The 17233-nt window shown below is 48.3% G+C and overlaps 3 protein-coding genes and 1 non-coding gene across 8 annotated transcripts; 2 read left to right on the top strand and 2 right to left on the bottom strand.

The window, feature by feature from the left end:
- Nucleotides 1-200: 200 nt before the first annotated feature.
- INTS5 (integrator complex subunit 5) lies at nt 201-5100 on the bottom strand. Its single transcript, XM_037140272.2, has 2 exons — nt 4959-5100; nt 201-3349 (listed from the first exon to the last, which is right to left on the bottom strand). Exons 1-2 carry the CDS (start codon nt 5036-5038, stop codon nt 373-375), a joined length of 3057 nt encoding a protein of 1018 aa, XP_036996167.2. The 5' UTR covers nt 5039-5100; the 3' UTR covers nt 201-372.
- Nucleotides 5101-10332: 5232 nt separating this feature from the next.
- Nucleotides 10333-16232, bottom strand: LBHD1 (LBH domain containing 1). The gene is made up of 6 exons (XM_037140268.2): nt 16035-16232; nt 15796-15958; nt 14652-14876; nt 12285-12409; nt 10735-10832; nt 10333-10651 (listed from the first exon to the last, which is right to left on the bottom strand). Exons 1-6 carry the CDS (start codon nt 16149-16151, stop codon nt 10621-10623), a joined length of 759 nt encoding a protein of 252 aa, XP_036996163.2. The 5' UTR covers nt 16152-16232; the 3' UTR covers nt 10333-10620.
- Nucleotides 12733-14985, top strand: CSKMT (citrate synthase lysine methyltransferase). 5 transcript variants are annotated; one of them, XM_037140271.2, is made up of 4 exons: nt 12733-12776; nt 13061-13140; nt 13265-13396; nt 13540-14985. In XM_037140271.2, the coding sequence occupies exons 3-4, from the start codon at nt 13330-13332 to the stop codon at nt 14187-14189; spliced, it is 717 nt and encodes a 238-aa protein (XP_036996166.2). In that variant the 5' UTR covers nt 12733-12776; nt 13061-13140; nt 13265-13329; the 3' UTR covers nt 14190-14985. The 5 variants fall into 5 exon arrangements, with proteins under 5 accessions (XP_036996166.2, XP_036996164.2, XP_053515208.1 ...); XM_037140269.2 differs by having other exon boundaries at nt 13061-13152; XM_053659233.1 differs by having other exon boundaries at nt 12739-12789.
- LOC119045517 (small nucleolar RNA SNORA57) lies at nt 12836-12984 on the top strand. The gene has a single exon (XR_005081798.2). It is a non-coding gene; the product is annotated as a small nucleolar RNA SNORA57 (small nucleolar RNA).
- Nucleotides 16233-17233: the final 1001 nt, after the last annotated feature.

The following is a 17233-nucleotide window of genomic DNA, read 5'->3' as shown; positions in this document are numbered from 1 at the left end:
CCGCCCCTCCCCGCACGCATTGAGCCACGTATCTTAGCGCCCGCCCTTTCCGGCTTTTGGATTGGCTGGACTACGAGCAGCTCTGCCATTGGCGGAGGGCGCACTCTAAATGCCCGAGGGGGGGCTTGAAGGCAAAGGCGGGATGGTCCAGAGCCAGGCACTGTCTTATTGGCTCATAAGCATCAGACACAGGCACTGGACCCTTGTTTTTCTCAAATCGGCAAATTTTATTTAGAAAAAAAAAAAAAAGTAGGGAAAAAAGTGACAGCGCTCTTAACGCTAAGGTCTTAGAAAAGAAACCTCCATCTTTCTGCAGCACCTTAGCCCCATCTCATTTCCCAAACATCTTCAGCTTCTGGAGCATGGAAAAGACTATGTCCCCTGCCGAAGTAGAGTGGACGGTGAAGGTGCCTGGAATCGGCCAGAGAAAAGGCCCAGGCGGTCAATGTTGCGATGGAGGACACTGTGCAGCACAGCCAGATGGGGTCCACCCTCACCCCCACCCTCCCTGGAGAAGTCCCGGATGAAGCGGCCACGCTCTGACTGGAAGATGAACTTCTGGGGCAAGGGCCCATGCTCCCGGAGAAAGCCCCAGACACTAAGCAGCAGCAGACGCACTTCAAAAGGTGCCAGTTGGCTAAATACCTCGTGCATATTACCCAGAGCTGGTGGCAAGAGGCTTCCCTCAGCCATGACAGCCACCAAGGTGCAGGATGCCTCCAAGTGCCAGGGTGAGTGAGCTGTATCAGGGTGGCGAGAGGCTTCCCAATGGCCCAAGAGGGCGGCCAGCAACCCCCGGAGCAGCACAGAGCAGTAGCACAGGGCTGGAGGAGCAGCTGCTACCAGCTTTAACAGCTCAAAGAGTAGGGGTTGTTCCCGGAAGCACCGGCCAATGCGGAGATCCCGCTCCACGGTGGCCCGGGCGTGCTCCTCGGGGGGCCAGGCTAACTCAGCACCAGCTGCATCAGGACACACACTCTCCACCAAGGTCACTGCCACAGCTTTAGCTGCCTCTGGGCTCAGGGTGGGAGCCCCCCAGCAGTCCCCACATTCAGTACCCCCAGGAGCACTGCAGCAGTGTACCAGGAGGCTGAGGAGGCTCTGGGTGTTATAGATCACTTCCTGCCGATTTCGTGACTGGATAACCTTGGGTGGCTTTAGGCCACGACCGATGACTCCAGCATGGAAAACAGACCAAATCCCTCCAGGACCTGGCACAGCTGCAGTGTGTCGCCGGTTTGTGTCCAATAGAGAGGCAGAAGGCAAAGAAGCTGAGACAACTGAAACAGTCTCGTCTTCATCCACTTCCCCTCCAAACAGTTCTGTGTTGCCCCGATGTAAGGCTCCTTCAACTAGCAACTGCAAGACAGCCTTAAGCCCTGCAGGGGAAGTCTGAGAGAGGCGGGTAAGAAGCTGGGAGGCTGAAGCCACACCCGGGGGGCCATGCAGCCTCAGAGATACAAAGAAGCGATGCACTCCAGCTCTCACCAGTCCCAGGAGTTGGGAAGGAGACAGGGATTCTGGAGGAAAGGGACAAATGGCCAAGAGGGAGGCAGCAGCCTCAGCTACTTCCTCCTCGGGATGTAGCAGGAGAGGAGCCAAGTCAGTAAGATGGGCTGAAGCAGACTCCCCAAACCGGGCTCCTAGGGCTGCAGGGCCCTCACCACCCTGCTGTTCCCACCCCACTAACAGTGCCAAGTTGCGCAGGAACCGTGCTGTGAAGGGAGGTTGCAAAGTCCCTGCATGCACCCGAGCCAAGCAGCTTCGGAAGGCCAGGGGCAGGAGGCCCGAGAGACTGACCACCAGCCCCGCATATAATTGGGTGGCCAAACTCAACTCTTCAGGGCTTCGGGATCGGCTCAGGAGATAGCCCAAGGCCTCAGGTCCACAGCTAGGCCGGGTATAGACAGAGAGCAGGCCCAGGAGCTGGTGTTGCCAGAGGAAGCGCTTCCGTTCCAATCGTAATGTCTCTCCACATAGTTCTCCAACATGGTTTCTTAGTGCATCTAGAAAGGGCACAGGGCGAGGGGGTGGGGGTGGGCCCAGCACCCCTTCTCCAGGAGACCCTCCCCGGTGATGAACCAGTTTTTGCAAATGTAGAAGCAGCAGCTGAATCAACCGGTCACAGGCCTCACGCACAGTATCTGGCACAGTCATGCCCTGGGTAGTAATGACAGAAGCAGGCATGGCTGTGTCAACCAGGAACTGCAAAAGGCGGTAGGCACCTGACCCAGAGGCCTGGCTCACCAGATGCACAGCCAGGTTTAACATGTTGTCCAGTTCCTCTCGGGGAAATCCCTGCAGGTGTTGCTGCAGCTGACTCAGCACGGCTGGGGGCTTAAGGCAATCCACCAGCTCTCCTGAGACTGTGCCCAGCAAAGCTGGTGACATCACTGCCAGTTGCAAGAGGAAAGGAACTGTGGCCTGAAGGGAGGGGTCCCCACTCCGGCCCCCAGTGCCCCCTGCCAGGCTATCATGGAACATTCGCAGGAGCTCCCGTCGGATGCTGTCTCCATGGCGGGAGGCCAGGTGGCCAAGGATGCCCACAACTGAGGCAATCTTGGGCACCCGCTTCTCCCCAGGGATAGCAGGAGATCCAGGGAAGGGGTCTGTAGAGGGGATTTGAGAAGAGCTTCCACCGCTGCCACCAGCTCCACCTCCAGCCCCACCATGAACACAGAAGTCCTTAAGGCCACAGGAGAGAACTCGGGAGATGATGGTGCCAGGAAAAGAGGAGCCAATATGGGCCACAACCCAGTCAAAGTGTGGGGAATGCTGGACAGAGGTATCCAGCAAGGCATCCACACAAGCATCTGGGCAGCTACCAATGAGCGCTGAGAGACACTGAACATAGATGTCCATCAATGTGCGTGTGGCCCGACAGCCCATCCACAGCTGCAGCAATTCGTTGAGAGAGCCAGTGGCATGGGGCACACGCTGGTGCTGGCCCGAGTACGTGCTGCTTAGTTGCCCCATGAGGTCGATGGACCATGCACTAATCACAGGCGCCCAGGCCTTTGGGTTGGCCCGGATAAACTCAGAGAGTACCTGCTGCACTTCCTGCACTACGTCCTCTAGACCAGGTCCCCCAGTAGGGACATGGGAGGGTGCCGGTGGACGGAGATGAGGTGGGCCAGCCACAGGGCTTTCATCCAGGGCAGCCAGGTGGGCCCGGACACTCTCATCAAAGACACCTCGCAAGTGGTCAAGCACGGCAGCCCGAGCAGGCGGCAAAGAACGGAGCAGGAGAAGACCACAGCGAGCATGTTCCCGGGCGGAGAGTTGGTGGCCCAGAATGGGGTCGACACCAGTCAGAAAAGCCTTGATTTCCTGGGACAGCTCCTGAGCACTGTAAGGAAACAAGAGAAGACTTACTGTGTGGAAATGTTAGGCAAGTTACATTCCTTCCATGAGCTTGTTTCTTTTTATGTAAAATAGGGATAACTATATCTCCCTCATGAAATAATGTTCATAAAGCACTTAAGCACCATATATATTTTACACTAATCACTCAATAAATGCTAGCTATTTTTATTTCAATAATAATGATATTATCCCTGGCTGGTGTTGCTCAGTGAATTGAGTGCCAGCCTGCAAACCAAAGGGTTGCTGGTTTGATTCCCAGTCAGAGCACATGCCTGGGTTGCCAACCAGGTCCCTGGTGGGGTGGTGCGTGAGAGGCAACCACACATTGACGTTTCTCTCCCTCTTTCTCCCTTCCCCTCTCTCTAAAAACAAATAAATAAAATCCTTTTAAAAAGGAATATTAGATAACTCTTAGAATGTGTCAGGTACTTCTTTTTTTCCATGACCATTTATCCCCCTTATACCCTCTTCCACCTCCACCATCCCCTTGCTCCTTCAGATACTTTTTAAATTACTTTATGAGTATTATTTCAATCCAGGTAACAGCCTAATAAGGTAGGTAGGTACTATTATGATCCCAGCTTACAGATAAGGCAACCAAGGTTAAGTAACCAGACTAAAAGCTCCAAGAGGGTAGAAACCATTTCTGTGATCTTCAGCACCGAATCTCCTTCCTATGGAGGTGCTTGGTATATAAGAAACAATAAATTTTTGTTGAATTGAGTACACTTTGTGTTCTTATAACATCTGCTTTAAAAACACCTTTCCAACTTTACTGCACTCCCCACAACACAAACACCCTGGATTTTACTCTTTATGAAAAGAAATCCATAAGGTCAACTTTGTCCTTTACTAAGGGATCTCCCTCCCAATACCTGTTCCTTCCCACGGTCTGCAAGCATCCTAACCATCCACCACTTGGATTCCACTCAATGACCACCGCCTTTCTAGCACCCTCAACGTGCCTAGGAATTGGGGTGTCCCTGTGCAGACAAGGCAACGCCTTTCAACCCTTCCCCTCCCAAAACATATGGGTTCAGTCTTAGAGGTTCAGTGCTAGAGGAGCAAAATCCCCTTCCTCTTATTGCCCTTCCTGCCAAAGAGGACGGCATCCTCTAGAGTTCTGACTGTGCCGTGCCTCTCTGGATCCTCAAAGCAAACAAACCAACCAACCAACAAACAAATCCCACCCTAAGGTGGGAGAAGTGTCTCCATAGGAAGGCAAGGCAATAGCTATAAGGAAGCATTCTGTGGGTTTCTGGACCTGGGTTCTCTGGGAGTCCCCCTCAAGTCAGGGGACCCTGGGTTTCCTCGGGTCTAAAAGGGGCTGGGCAGCTGGATACCCAAGAGTTCTGATATCCCCACCTCTTTGGGGAGCAAGGCCAGGGAATCGGAGAACCTAAGCATTGGGGTGTAGAGGGAGAGCGGGCACTGGAGCCCAGAGGCAGTCCCTGAGTTCTGGGAAGACCCAACCAGGAATCTCTGAGAACCCTAATGCGAGTTCTCGAAGTAGGATCCGGGTTTCCGCCGAGAAGGCTGGGGAATTGGCGCGGGGCGGCGCGCTGAAGAAAGATGCCAGGGGCTCTGACTACCTGAGCGGCGCGGGACCGTGGGTGGCCGGGGCAGGCCCGGGAGGCCCTGGGGCCCCGGGAGGGTCGCACAACGCGGACATCCCGGAGCCCTCCTAGCCGGAGCCCGAGGCGAGAGCAGCGGAGCGCAAGTAGCGCATGCGTAGTGACGGGAAACCTGAAAGGAAAAGGCGGCGAGCCTGCTCAAGAAAACTAATCCGGCGATGCCCGCGACCCTCTGACTTTGGTTCCGCTCCTGACGAGTTCCAGGAGCAGAATTAGTACTATGACAGCAGGTAGCCGACCCGCCCTCAATTGAACATGCCCCCGTCCCCCGCCCCCCTCCACGTCCCGCACGAAGCCACTGATACACAAACTAATGCTAGCTGCTGCCATTCACAATTGACTTCAGTTTTTTTTTTCTAAAGCGCAAAATACAAAATATTCAACTTCACGAGATTTTAATAAAATGAAGCACCTCCTTAGGAGACATTTTATTCAAGAAACAGGGTCGATGTAAACATCAGTTAAAGGAGCTAAGGGAATGGAGAAAGCAGAAAAGAGACAGAAAAGAGAAAATTCGTAAGAGAAGATGAAGAAAAGAAAAGCGAGGAGGAAGAGGAAGCCCTAAATAAATTGGGGTGACTGGGCCGAAGGTGTCTTCCAAGTTCTAGCTTGGTCCTATAATCGTTCTGTCAGTCTCCGCTGTTTACACTCTGCTGTCTCCTCCATCTCGCAGCGCGGTTACTTTCCTGTACCCCACATCCCCATACCTGCAGAAAGGAAGCTTGGTAACTATGCACGAAGTTAAGACACCTTATCAAGACCCTCCCCCCCCCCCCACTCCAGCCAGTCTATGTAAATCCCAGCTATTCCACTTACTGGCTAGGTAAGTAGCTTTTCTACGACTGTTTTCTCTTCTGGAAATGAGGATGGTAATACAACTACCTCAGAGTTGTGAAAATGGAAACCAGGTAGTATGGTAAGCAAGCACTTAATAAGCATTAGATATTTTTATTATATTTGTTCAATGAACTCCAGAAAATAAGGTATTTGAAAACAAGGCCTTTGCCTATTTTGTTAAAAACTATTATCTTCATCACCTACAACAGTATCTGCCTGGCACTTAGTAGGTTTTAAATAAATAGTTGGTTGAATAAATGAAAAAGGAAAGTAGGTTCTGAGGCCTGTTAGGCTCATTGTTCTCAATGGAAGTGAAAGAACAACAACAGATGGTATGTCCCAAAGGTACTTTTGAAGTGACTGTGTTTTAAAAGACTAATTATTCATTTTTCTTATATTTTAGAAGTTTAGTTACTCCCAAAGTGCATATACTACCTACTAGCAAGAACTGTTCTAAGACAGTAAATATGAGACAATTTCTCCTCCTAGTTCTGCCTAAACTTGGACCTAACACTTCCCTTCTCTGGGCATCAACTTTCAATCTGTGAAAGTAGGCCTTTGAATCGGATGAGTTCTTCCAGCTATGAGACTTATGCAGTCCTTGCCCTTAAGGATTTCACATTGTAAGGGAGCTTATTTTGGCATTAGATCTGGATTCATATGTGCTATTTATCAGCAATGTAACCCTGAGCAAGTGATCCAGTCCTTTGGAACTCGTTTTTTTATCTGTAAAGTGGGCATGATGTCTCCTATCTCTGACATTTTGCAAAGATCATTTGAGATCATTTATGTAGAGGACTTAGCATAGTGCCCGACACAGAAATTCTTCATAGAAAGCTCTTTCCCACTCTGGGCACAGGGAGAACAAAATTATGAAGGACAGGCATACTGAGATTCTGGATATGTCTTCCCTTCTCCTGCCTATCTCCTCTCCTCCTCTCCTTATGGCATCTGAATACAGTTCATTCTCAAACAAGTACTTTTTCTTTCTGTGTTTAAAACTGGATATAATACTGTCCCCCTGGGAAAATGGCTGATCCCAAATTTTAGGCCAGGGTAAATAGTAGATGAGGCTGAGACATCACATTGTGGCAGAAAGTAAGGAAACTCCCAAGACAATGGTGTTGTGTGAAAAGGACACAGATCACCTTGAAAAGGTTTCTGCTAGTCAAACTTGGTATAATTTTGAGCATGAAGAAGCAATAGTAATGGATTATAACTCTCAACTCTGAGGTATTCACCATTGAGAGTTGTTCCTGACTGGCACGGTTCAGTTGGTTGAGTGTTTGTTGTCCAGCAAAGTGAAAGGTTGCTGTTAATTCCCAGTCAGGTCACATGCCTGGGTTGCGGGTTTGGGCCCCCAGTTGGGGCACATGTGAGAGAGGCTGGGGATTGATGTTTCTTTCTTTTCATCCCTCCCTTCCCTTATCTCTAAAAATAAATAAGTAAAATAGGAGGGAGGTGATTTCTTTAGAGAGTTCAACAGTCACTAAAAATGTTCAATGAGTATGTTGAATAATATGCATGGATGCTAAAATTAGAAAATCACCATTTTACAGCACTAGCTAATTTGGGTAAAAATAATCATGGATGCTAAACCCATTGGGCCTTTGGGCAATAAGATATTCATACAATCTCAAGTATCAGTCCACACATTACTTATTAACTACAAAGGGAAAGAATACCTTAACAATGGAGAAATCTTACACCCACTTAATCAAGTCTCTACCAATAACGAGACAAACTGGCATTACATTCAAGTGGACCCTTGAATGTGACAGTTAGAGGCACTCACCCCTCGTCCCCCACATAGTAAAAAATCTTCATATAACTTTTGACTCCTTCCAAAACTTAACAGCCTTCATTTGACCAAAAGTCTTACTGATAACAGTCAAGTAACACATATTTTGTATGCTATATGTATTATGCATTGTATTCTTACAATAAATAAGCTTGAGAAAAGAAAATGCTTTTAAGAAAATCATAAGGAGCCCTGGCCAGGTAGCTCAGTTGGTTATTGCATCTTCTCAGTTCACCAAGGTTACAGCTTTGATCCCAGGTCAGGGCACAAACAAGAATCAGCCAATGAGTGCATAAATAAGTGGAACAACAAATTGATGTTTTCTCTTCCTTCCTCTATATAAAAATAGAAAATCATAAAGAGTTTGGTGGCAGGGGCAGAGGGATTGAGCAAAAAAAAAAAGAAAAAACTCCTGGATCCGGACAAGAGTGTGGTGATTGTGGGGGGTGAGGCGAGGTGGAGGGTGATAAATGGTGATGGGCAGAGACGTGACTTGGGTGGTGAACACATCATAATATAGTGTACAGATGGTGTTGTGGGACTGTGCACTTGAAATCTGTATAATTTTGATAACCAGTGTCACCCCAATCAATTCCAATACAAAGAAAAGAAAATCAACAGGAGGGGGGAACAAAAGGAAGGGTCAAAGAACATGTATAAAGGACACATGGAGAAAGACAAGAGTGGGTAAGGATTGAATGTGGGAGGTGGGGGGAGGGGAAGGCAGGGCAGAGTAATGGAAAAAATGAGGAAACTATAACTGATCAACAATTAAAAGAGACATATATATTTTTTAAAATAGTTTTTTATTAATTTTTATAGAGAGGGGAAGGGTGGGAGAAAGGGAAAGAAACATCAATGTGTGGTTGACTCTCAAGTGGCCCCCACTGAGGACCTGGCCTGCAACCCAGGCATGTGCCCTAGCTGGGAATCGAACCAGTGACCCTTTGGTTCACAGCCCACACTCAATCCACTGAGCCACACCAGCCAGGGCAGAAATATATCTTTTAAAAAAAGAAAATCATAAGGAAAACACCTCTACAGTATTTATTGAAACAGAACTACATACAGTGGACCTGTGTAGTTTAAATCCGTATTGTTCAAGTGTCCACTGTACTTCCTGATGTGATGCAATGAAAAATAAACAAAATCATCTATGTAGAATTTTCCCCAAAAATGGTTAACCTAAACCTAATTATGAGAAAACATACAATAACACTGAAACCCAGGTTGTAGGACATTGTTAAAGAAAAAAATAACAGGCTGAACTCTTCCAAAAACACAGACATCTAAGAGCAGGTTGGATACTGTCCTCAATTCGTAGAAGACTAAAGAAATACAATGAAATGGAATGGGATCCTTGACTGAAGGGGAATAAATAGCTATAAAAAACATTATTGGAGCCCTGGCTGGCTTAGCTCAGTGGACCGAGCTCCTGGGGCCTACCAACCAGAGGATCGCAGTTTGATTTCCGGTCAGGGCACGTGCCTGGGTTGCGGGCCAGTTCCCAGCAGGGGGCGCAAGAGAGGCAACCACACAATGACATTTATCTTCCTCTCTCCTTCCCTTCCCCTCTAAAGATAAATAAAATCTTTTTAAAAAAAGACCAAAATAAAAAAGAACATTATCGGGACAACCAAGGAAATTTGAATATGAAAAACTGAATATTAGCTACTTCACTACTGTCTTTTTAAAGATTTTATTTAGTTTTAGAGCAAGGGCAAAGGAGGAAGAAGAGAGAAATATCAATGTGTGGTTGCGTCTCACACACCACCTCAGTGGGGGCCTGGCCCACAACCCAGGCATGTGCCCCGACTGGGAGTCAAACTGGGGACCCTTTGGTTTGCAGGCCAGCACTCAATCCACTGAGCCACACCAGCCAGGGCCTATTTCACTACTGTTAAATCTTAGGGGTGATAATGGTATTTTTATTCTATAGAAATATAGCAAAATTTAATGAAGGAATGTCATCTGCAATTGACTTTCAAATGAGTCAGCAAAGACAACAAAGGTACATATTTGTACACATACGCATTTGCAAATGTGTAGAGATAAAACAAGTGAAAAATGTCACAAATTGGTAAATACAGGTAGAATGCATATATAAGGGTTCATTGTACTAATCTCTTACCTTCACTAAACTTTGAGTACTGATCTCTTAAGTTCACTGTAAGTTTGATATTATTCGAAATATAAAGTTGCGACTCTGGGCCCAGACCCTCCCTCTTCCAGGAAGCATGCACTGATTAAAGAGGGCACAGAGAATACGCTTTTCCCCAAACACACCTCCACACAGGCAGCTTTTCACGTTAATTAAACACCCCAACTCTGGCTTCCCAAAGAGTTTCTGAAAATTAAAAGGGAAATATAATGCTTGGTCTTCACTTTATTAAAAATGTAATCCAGCAAAGGAAGCAGCGACAAATATGCTATAAAATGATTTGGCTGATGACATCACCCTGGCTGATGACACAGAAGTGGTGAGGCTGGTATCAGGACCCTTAACCTCCTCTGCCATCTCTACAGTAATCTATATTTTGGTCACAAATGAAAAGTTAGAGTGTCACTCACTAGACAGACAGGGCTGTCACAGAGGCTGGCTTCTTTGTGGTCCCCTTTCCCAACTGCCTTCTTCCACACTCACAGACCCCTGTTCATGGTCCGTCCGCATCCTTACATTTAATCACACACATCTCAGTGAGAACTCTAGGGCTTTATTTCAAATGGAGTTGACCGCTAAGAAGCCCCCTCTCAACACCTCCTTCCACTGCAGGTCACTAGGCCATTCGGACAAGGGGTCTGGGGAGAGTGAAAACGTGCAATGTTTACTCCAAACTGTTCTGAAACAACCACTGAGTCCTCCTGGCTCCAGTTGAGAATCTTCTGGTGAACAGGGTTAAGATTTAGCTCCCTTCTTCAAGATCCTCCATGTCTACATCCTGGGGGGCTTTGGTCTTCTTTTGAAGTTTGGTCTGTGGTCCACTAGTCCTGGCTGGCTTTGCAGGGATTTCCACTGAGCAAAGAGAAGAAGCATTCAAGAACCCAAGTGGATCCAGGCTGCCCCCTCGCCACCCGCCCTTGGTGTCCCACCCTCACCTTCCATGGCTGCTTTCTCCTTCTGGGAAAGACGGATCTGCTGGAGGAGTTTTCTGCGCTTCTTCCCAGACAGAGTAATGTTGGCACGTGCACTGGACCTGAAGGGTCGGTAGGAGCAAAGGTCCAGGTTAGCCTGAACCAACACAAACCACGGAAGTGGTTTTAGCTATTGAAAAGGTCTAGCTATCTTTGGGGCCACTTCAAAGAACTGCTTCAAAAGCAGGGCTCTAAGGTAGTGAGTTTAAACTGAACAGATAAAATATTTAATTTTAAATTTTAGTATACTGTAGAAACTTCTAAGGGAAAACTATTTTTCCACTCTATTCTCCGTACTTCTGACACCAGATGTCGGGGTGGTTGTGGGGGGGGTGTTCTCACATCAAACAATTCTTCTGTTCTCAGCAGTTATTAACATACTGTCCTACAAATTTAACTCAATTCTGACATTACTCACCTGGAGACAGCATATTGTTACCCATACTTCTGACCCACTCGCTGTAAGTCAGGGTTCCCATCCCCTTTTCAGACTCCACAATTTGCTGGAATAGCTCACAGAACTCAGGGAACATTTACTTCTGTTTATTGATTTATTATAAGCGGATACAACTCGGAACAGCCAGATGGAAGAGAAGCAGAAGGCGAGGTATGGGGAAGAGGCCAGAAGTTTCTTTCCTTTTTGATTTAATCTTTATTGTATGTTTTTGCCCATTACCATTTAATCCTCTCATACCTCCGCGCCCCCCCACCCCATCCCCGCAAAGTTTCCGTGCCCTGTCCAAGTAAGCTGCCTTCTCAGCACCTCCACCAATTCACCAACCAGGAAGTTCATCAAATCGGTTGTTCCAGAGTTTTCCTAGAGCTGAATCGACAGCACCCCCACCTGCTCCTGCCCCACCTCTTAGAGGTCCACGGGCAGCGGGGAGGGGTGCGGCTTAATTTTCCAATCCTCTAATCACTGGGTTTTTCTGGTTACCAGTCCCACCCTGTCATTCATTAACATCAACTTAGGTGTGCTCAGAAGGGGCTCCTAAGGAAACAAAAAGACACTGCTATCTCTCTGAAGGTTTTAGGAGCTCTGTGTCAGGAAAAAAAAAATTCTTTACTATAAACTCTGCAAATATTGATAAAGAAGAAGTCGATGAAAGAATGGGATGGGAACTCTTCCCCAAGGCCCCGGGGCCCCTGAAAATTTCATGCAAAACCCCACATGTGCCTCGGAAAATTCATCTAGTTGTATGCACATACATCTAGTTGTATGTAAAGCACTGTGCGCGCTTTAAAATTTACTTATAAAAATGTATGTTCAGAGATGGGAGAGTCAACAGCTTTCCTTAAGATTCTCAGTGAGGTCCAAGACCCCAAAAAAAGGTTGTAAGCTACCGGTACAGTGAGAGGCTAGAAGACCCAAGGCACAAACACGGCAGGCACGTCCCTTGCATAAACGCGAGTGCACAACGGAAGCAGAGAGGTGCTAGCTACTCCGGAGCTCGGCAGAAACAGGAAAGGAGACTCGGTGGGGAGGACCCAGGGGAAGAGAGTCTGGCACTCACGCCCGCTTCTTGAGGTGGTGCTTCGTGATCAGCCCGTCGTCTATCACAGCCCCGACAACCCGGTACTTCAGCCGCCGCTCTCGAGTCAACACCCGCCGTCGCTTGAACAGTTTCTTCTTCAGCTCCTGCAGGGAAAAAAGATGCTAATCAAACCGAGGCCGCGCACCGCGACCCGGGATCCCCGCATCCGGAGACTCTAGCCTATCGATCCCATCTCGGGCAGGACTAGAGAGCTCCGGGACGCTTCGGAAACAAAGTCGGTGGTCCCGCACAGTCACCGTTCGGGGCCGGTTGATCTTCCCTCCCGGACCACCCATGGCAGAGCAGATTTGCCGGCTTTGGGTCTGCGTTTCCGCTCCACGCTGGGTACGTATGGGCCCCGCCCCTCAGGCCTCCGCAAGCCAATCGTGGCTCGGGGGCGGGCCCTGCTGCTATATAAAGAAGCTCAGCTGGCTTTTCCACCTTTTCGAGGACCGTCGCAGAGTGAACCTGGTGTGTTAGTTCGGTAACCAATCTGGCGTTCCTAACGGTTTGGGGAGGGGCTTGTGGACCCTCCTCTTCTTGGCGGGGGTCGGGCTTGCGCTGCCGGTCCCCGTAATGTACGGAGGCAGAGGAATGGGGCTCCGGCCCCCTCGGCGTCATGTCTTCGGTGCCGACGGTTTCCAGTCCGCCGGTTCTATCCTCAAGCGCCGGGACATTGGTCTCGAAAAAGCAGGGTAGAAAAAGTTCCTGCGGGCTGTTCCACAGGGTACTTATGCTTCCTCCTTTTGTTTCAGGTCTGCGAAGCCGCCCCAGGAACCGAAGCTCTCCTGTCCTCGCCTTTTCCATTCCCGTTTGTAACCAACCAATAAAGGCCGTTAGTACCATTGTAGGTGTGTGTGTGTGTGTGTGCGCCCGCTTGCTCTTTTCTGAGGATGCAGAGTTAGGCTATACGCGTTATTCCGCAAAGCTGATTTTGCAGATCTTCTCTTGAATCTCAGGCTTCGTGGAAGGGCGGGCAACATTTCGAAGAAGGTTCTCTGGCTGATCTTGCCGGCACTTCTGAATGGCGGCGATGCGCCGAATCCTCCGCTGGGCGACCCTGGCCGCTGGGACGCGCCGCGATTTGGCGGGTAGGGCAAGGTTGTTTCTTAATACCCCGAGAGTCTACTCCCTGCAGTGTGGCTTTTAAAACCTCAAGTTACACTGCGCTGTTTTTGCAGCAGTTTGATAGAACTCGAGCGCCCGATGACACATACCTTCCACCTGTCCACAGGTTCCCTGGCCGGTAGCTGCCTGGCGGACCGCTGCCTCTGGGATAAGCTTCACGCCCAGCCCCGTCTGGGCAGAGTTCCCACCTTCGACTGGTTCTTTGGGTACGAGGAAATTCAGGGGCTCCTATTGCCACTGTTGCAGGGGTCCCAGGCTGCCTGTCCACTGCGAGTTTTAGACGTGGGCTGTGGGACTTCCAACCTGTGTACAGGCCTCTACACCAAGTGCCCACACCCCGTGGACGTACTGGGGGTGGACTTCTCTCCTGTGGCTGTGTCCCACATGAACAGCGTCCTGGAAGGTGGTCAAACACCTCTGTGCCCTGCTCACCCTGCCTCCCGCCTCCACTTCATGCAGGCTGATGCTCAGAACCTGGAGCCAGTGGCTTCCTCAGGCTCCTTCCAGCTAGTACTGGACAAGGGCACCTGGGATGCCGTTGCTAGAGGTGGTCTGCCTGGGGCTTACCAGGTGCTGTCAGAATGCCTGAGGGTCCTATGCCCCCAGGGGACCTTGATTCAGTTTTCAGATGAGGACCCAGATGTGCGGCTTCCCTGCTTGGAGCAAAGATCCCAAGGCTGGACTGTGACTGTACAGGAGATAGGCCCTTTCAGGGGCATCACCTACTTTGCTTACTTGGTTCAAGGCTCCCAATAAAGACTTTTGTCTCAACCCTACAATTTTTGTTGGGTGAGGAGAGGTGGAGAGACCTTTGCCTTTGCAAGATGGCTGGAAAAGGAGAATTTCAGTCCTGGCTTCCACGTTTCCTAGGTGGGTGCACAAAGTATTAACGGTTTCTGTGCCCGGTTTACTCATCAGCAAGGTAGGAATGATACACCTGGAGTTATGGATTATATACAATGATAGCTGAAACATTGAGCAGGCCCAGGCCCAAAATGAGTGCTGAATAGAGAAGATCCAGGTGGATCATTCCCCACTCCCAGCTAACTGGAACTTCTAGAAGCAGCAGTTAAGAATTGTTAATCAGAACCCAGTGGCCAAGCCTCATCACATTTTCCTCTCCTGTGAATAGGAGGAAGTTGTGAAAGGATAGGTAAAATTGCTCTATAAAGAAACCTAGCTAAAATGTTAAAGGAGAGAGAACAAACAATAACTTACCCTCAAAGCTCCTGGGAGGAGGGAGGTGGGGGTATTCCACATAGTGGCTTCTGCAGACACGGAAGCCCGTGGGGTCCCAGGGAGGACAGGGACTGGGTGCTTCCTCACACTCTGTATCCTCGGGAATCCAGGAGGCGTCTTGCTCTACCTGTTCCTGCCCCCAGCTGAGTTGGGGGTTAACAGTTCTTAAGGGAGATCTGGGGTCCAGTGGGCTCCATGTCCAGCCTGGAGGGACACGGGGGAAGGGAGTTAAAGAGCCCATTGACAATGAAAAATATTTCTGTCCATTGAATTTTTTTAAATAAAATGAGCTTGTGATGCTTGTTTCACTTCAGATCAAATATTTTGCCTTTTGCTAAAACAACAAACATGGATTTGTAATTTGTGCCTATAAAGTAATACAGCAATTATAATGAAAAACTTAAATTCACAGCCTCAGTTTTCTCTAGAGGGGAAAGTATACCCCTCATTGGATTCTGAAAATCTTCGGGTACAAAGTGTTTATAGTACAGTGCCTGGCACATAGTAAATACTCAAAGAAACAAAAGTTTCTATAACAGCATGTAGACACGATAAAATACCTGCAAAAAAACATCTCAAATGTTAACTGTCTCTAGGTAGTCAGATTTGGGGTAATTTTATTATCTATTTTCCCCCACAACAAACTAAATATTTCAAAATACTAAAAACACATTAAAAGACATGAGCTCTAGCTGGTGTGGCTCAGTGGATTGAGTGCCGGCCTGTGGGCTGGAGGGTTGCTGGTTCAATTCCCAGTCAGCGCACATGCCTGGGTTGAGCGCCAGGTCCTTGGTTGGGGGTGTGCAGGAGGCAAACACACATTGATGTTTCTCTCCCTCTCTTTTTCGTCCCTTCCCCTCTCAAAATAAATAAATGAAATATTTAAAAAAAAAGAAAGAAAAAGACATGACTTATCCAACATCGGAACTGCCCTCTAAAGGTCAATTCTGACAGCCACCCTGACCTTTCTCTCCCACCTCAACATTTTTCTTGACTCTGTTGACTGAACATCTGTGTGCCTAGCATTGCTTAATTCATTAACAACTGAGTTTTCCATCTTGGTCCTGTCCAGAACTTCCAGGTTACAGGGGCCCTATTGAACCGAACCTGCCAGTGCCCTCACCTGGCTCTTCACTTTGGTTCTGGAAGCAGACCTGGGCCTCTTCTCTCTCATCATCAGTGAGCAACAGCAGCTCCTCATGTGGCCACCGGAGCTCCCCACTCTCTTCACTTACCTCCGAAGTTTCCACCACAAGGGAGGGCAGATGGGTCTTTTGAGAGACAACCTGCATGGGGACAGCAGAGGTCAGGCTAACTAGGAGGACGAGCCAACAGCAGGGCACAGGGTGGGAAAGTACTGACCTGAACATCCTGATGAATTTCATCTCTGTCCATTTCTTCTCTGTCCTTCCAGAGAGGGTTGGCCAGCCTAGGACTTTCTGGATGCTCATCCTCACTGCTCCCTGGCACAAGGTCCATGGCTGCTGATTTTTAGCATGCAGGGTGGTTGAACTCAGAGTAGAGTTCTGAACCCCTGCCCAGTGTACCCCACAGACTGCTCCTTTAATCTTCTTTGGAGCCTGGCTCCTTAATCACTTCTGAGGAGAGCAGAATGACGTGCTAGGAGATTATGGGCCTTCCAGGGGAGGGGGAAATCCCACGGCTGGGATAACAGCTCTATTTCTACTCACCCCCTGGTGACACTAGGAAAGGCAGTAGGACTATCAAGGAGGACATCTGGATTAAAGCTCTGTGAGTGAAGAGCCTTAACAAACATAACTTCCTTATTCCTTTGTTTCCTGGGTTTCCCAAGTTGGCATATTTCCTTGTATCTTTTAATGAATATTTATATGGTGTTTACTATTTGCCAGGACTCTATGTGTAAACTCATTTAATTATCCTAAAACTATGAGATATTGTTATCAGCTCCCTTTTACAATGCAAAAGCCAGGGCACAAAGAACTTAAATGTTAAATGACTGTCCACACACAACTAAGGTGTTTTCTTCTCCAAACTGGAATTTTGTATGTTACACAAAATCTAGGAAAAACACACACACACACACACACACACACACACCCCAAGGGCATGCCATGATGAAAAATTATTATTTAAATATTTTTTATTGATTGATTTGTAGAGAGAGATTTATGTATTTATTTATGTATTTATTGGTTGAGTCTTGTCTGTGCCTTGGCTAGGGATCTCGGAGTACCAGGATGACACTCTAAGCCAGGGTGTAACAAGTTTATTAACAAGTGAGATCAAGAAATATATAAATACACCCTTTTCCACACCTAGTATACTTGGCTTTGAGTTTTCAGGACTTGAAGGGACTGACGGGGATCCGTAGACGAATTGATATGTCTGAGTATCTGGACATCTACTATGTGTACTGAAACACCACAGGTTATTATAGGAAACCATAGGGCACAACCCCAGCCTTCCCCCCCTTCCCCTTTTTCTGGCCCTGGCCTTCTGTTGATCAGTAAATTTTGGAACTGGGCAACCTACAGCAGCCGTGAAGACAGGCATTGTTGGCCCTGGCCTGGTAGTTCAGG

The sequence above is a fragment of the Artibeus jamaicensis genome, unplaced genomic scaffold, assembly GCF_021234435.1.
Source record: "Artibeus jamaicensis isolate MK-2021 breed Jamaican fruit bat unplaced genomic scaffold, CSHL_Jam_final scaffold_614, whole genome shotgun sequence".
Lineage (NCBI taxonomy): Eukaryota > Metazoa > Chordata > Mammalia > Chiroptera > Phyllostomidae > Artibeus > Artibeus jamaicensis.
The sequence above is the reverse complement of the archived record's forward strand: the minus strand, read 5'-3'. Positions and strand labels throughout refer to the sequence as shown.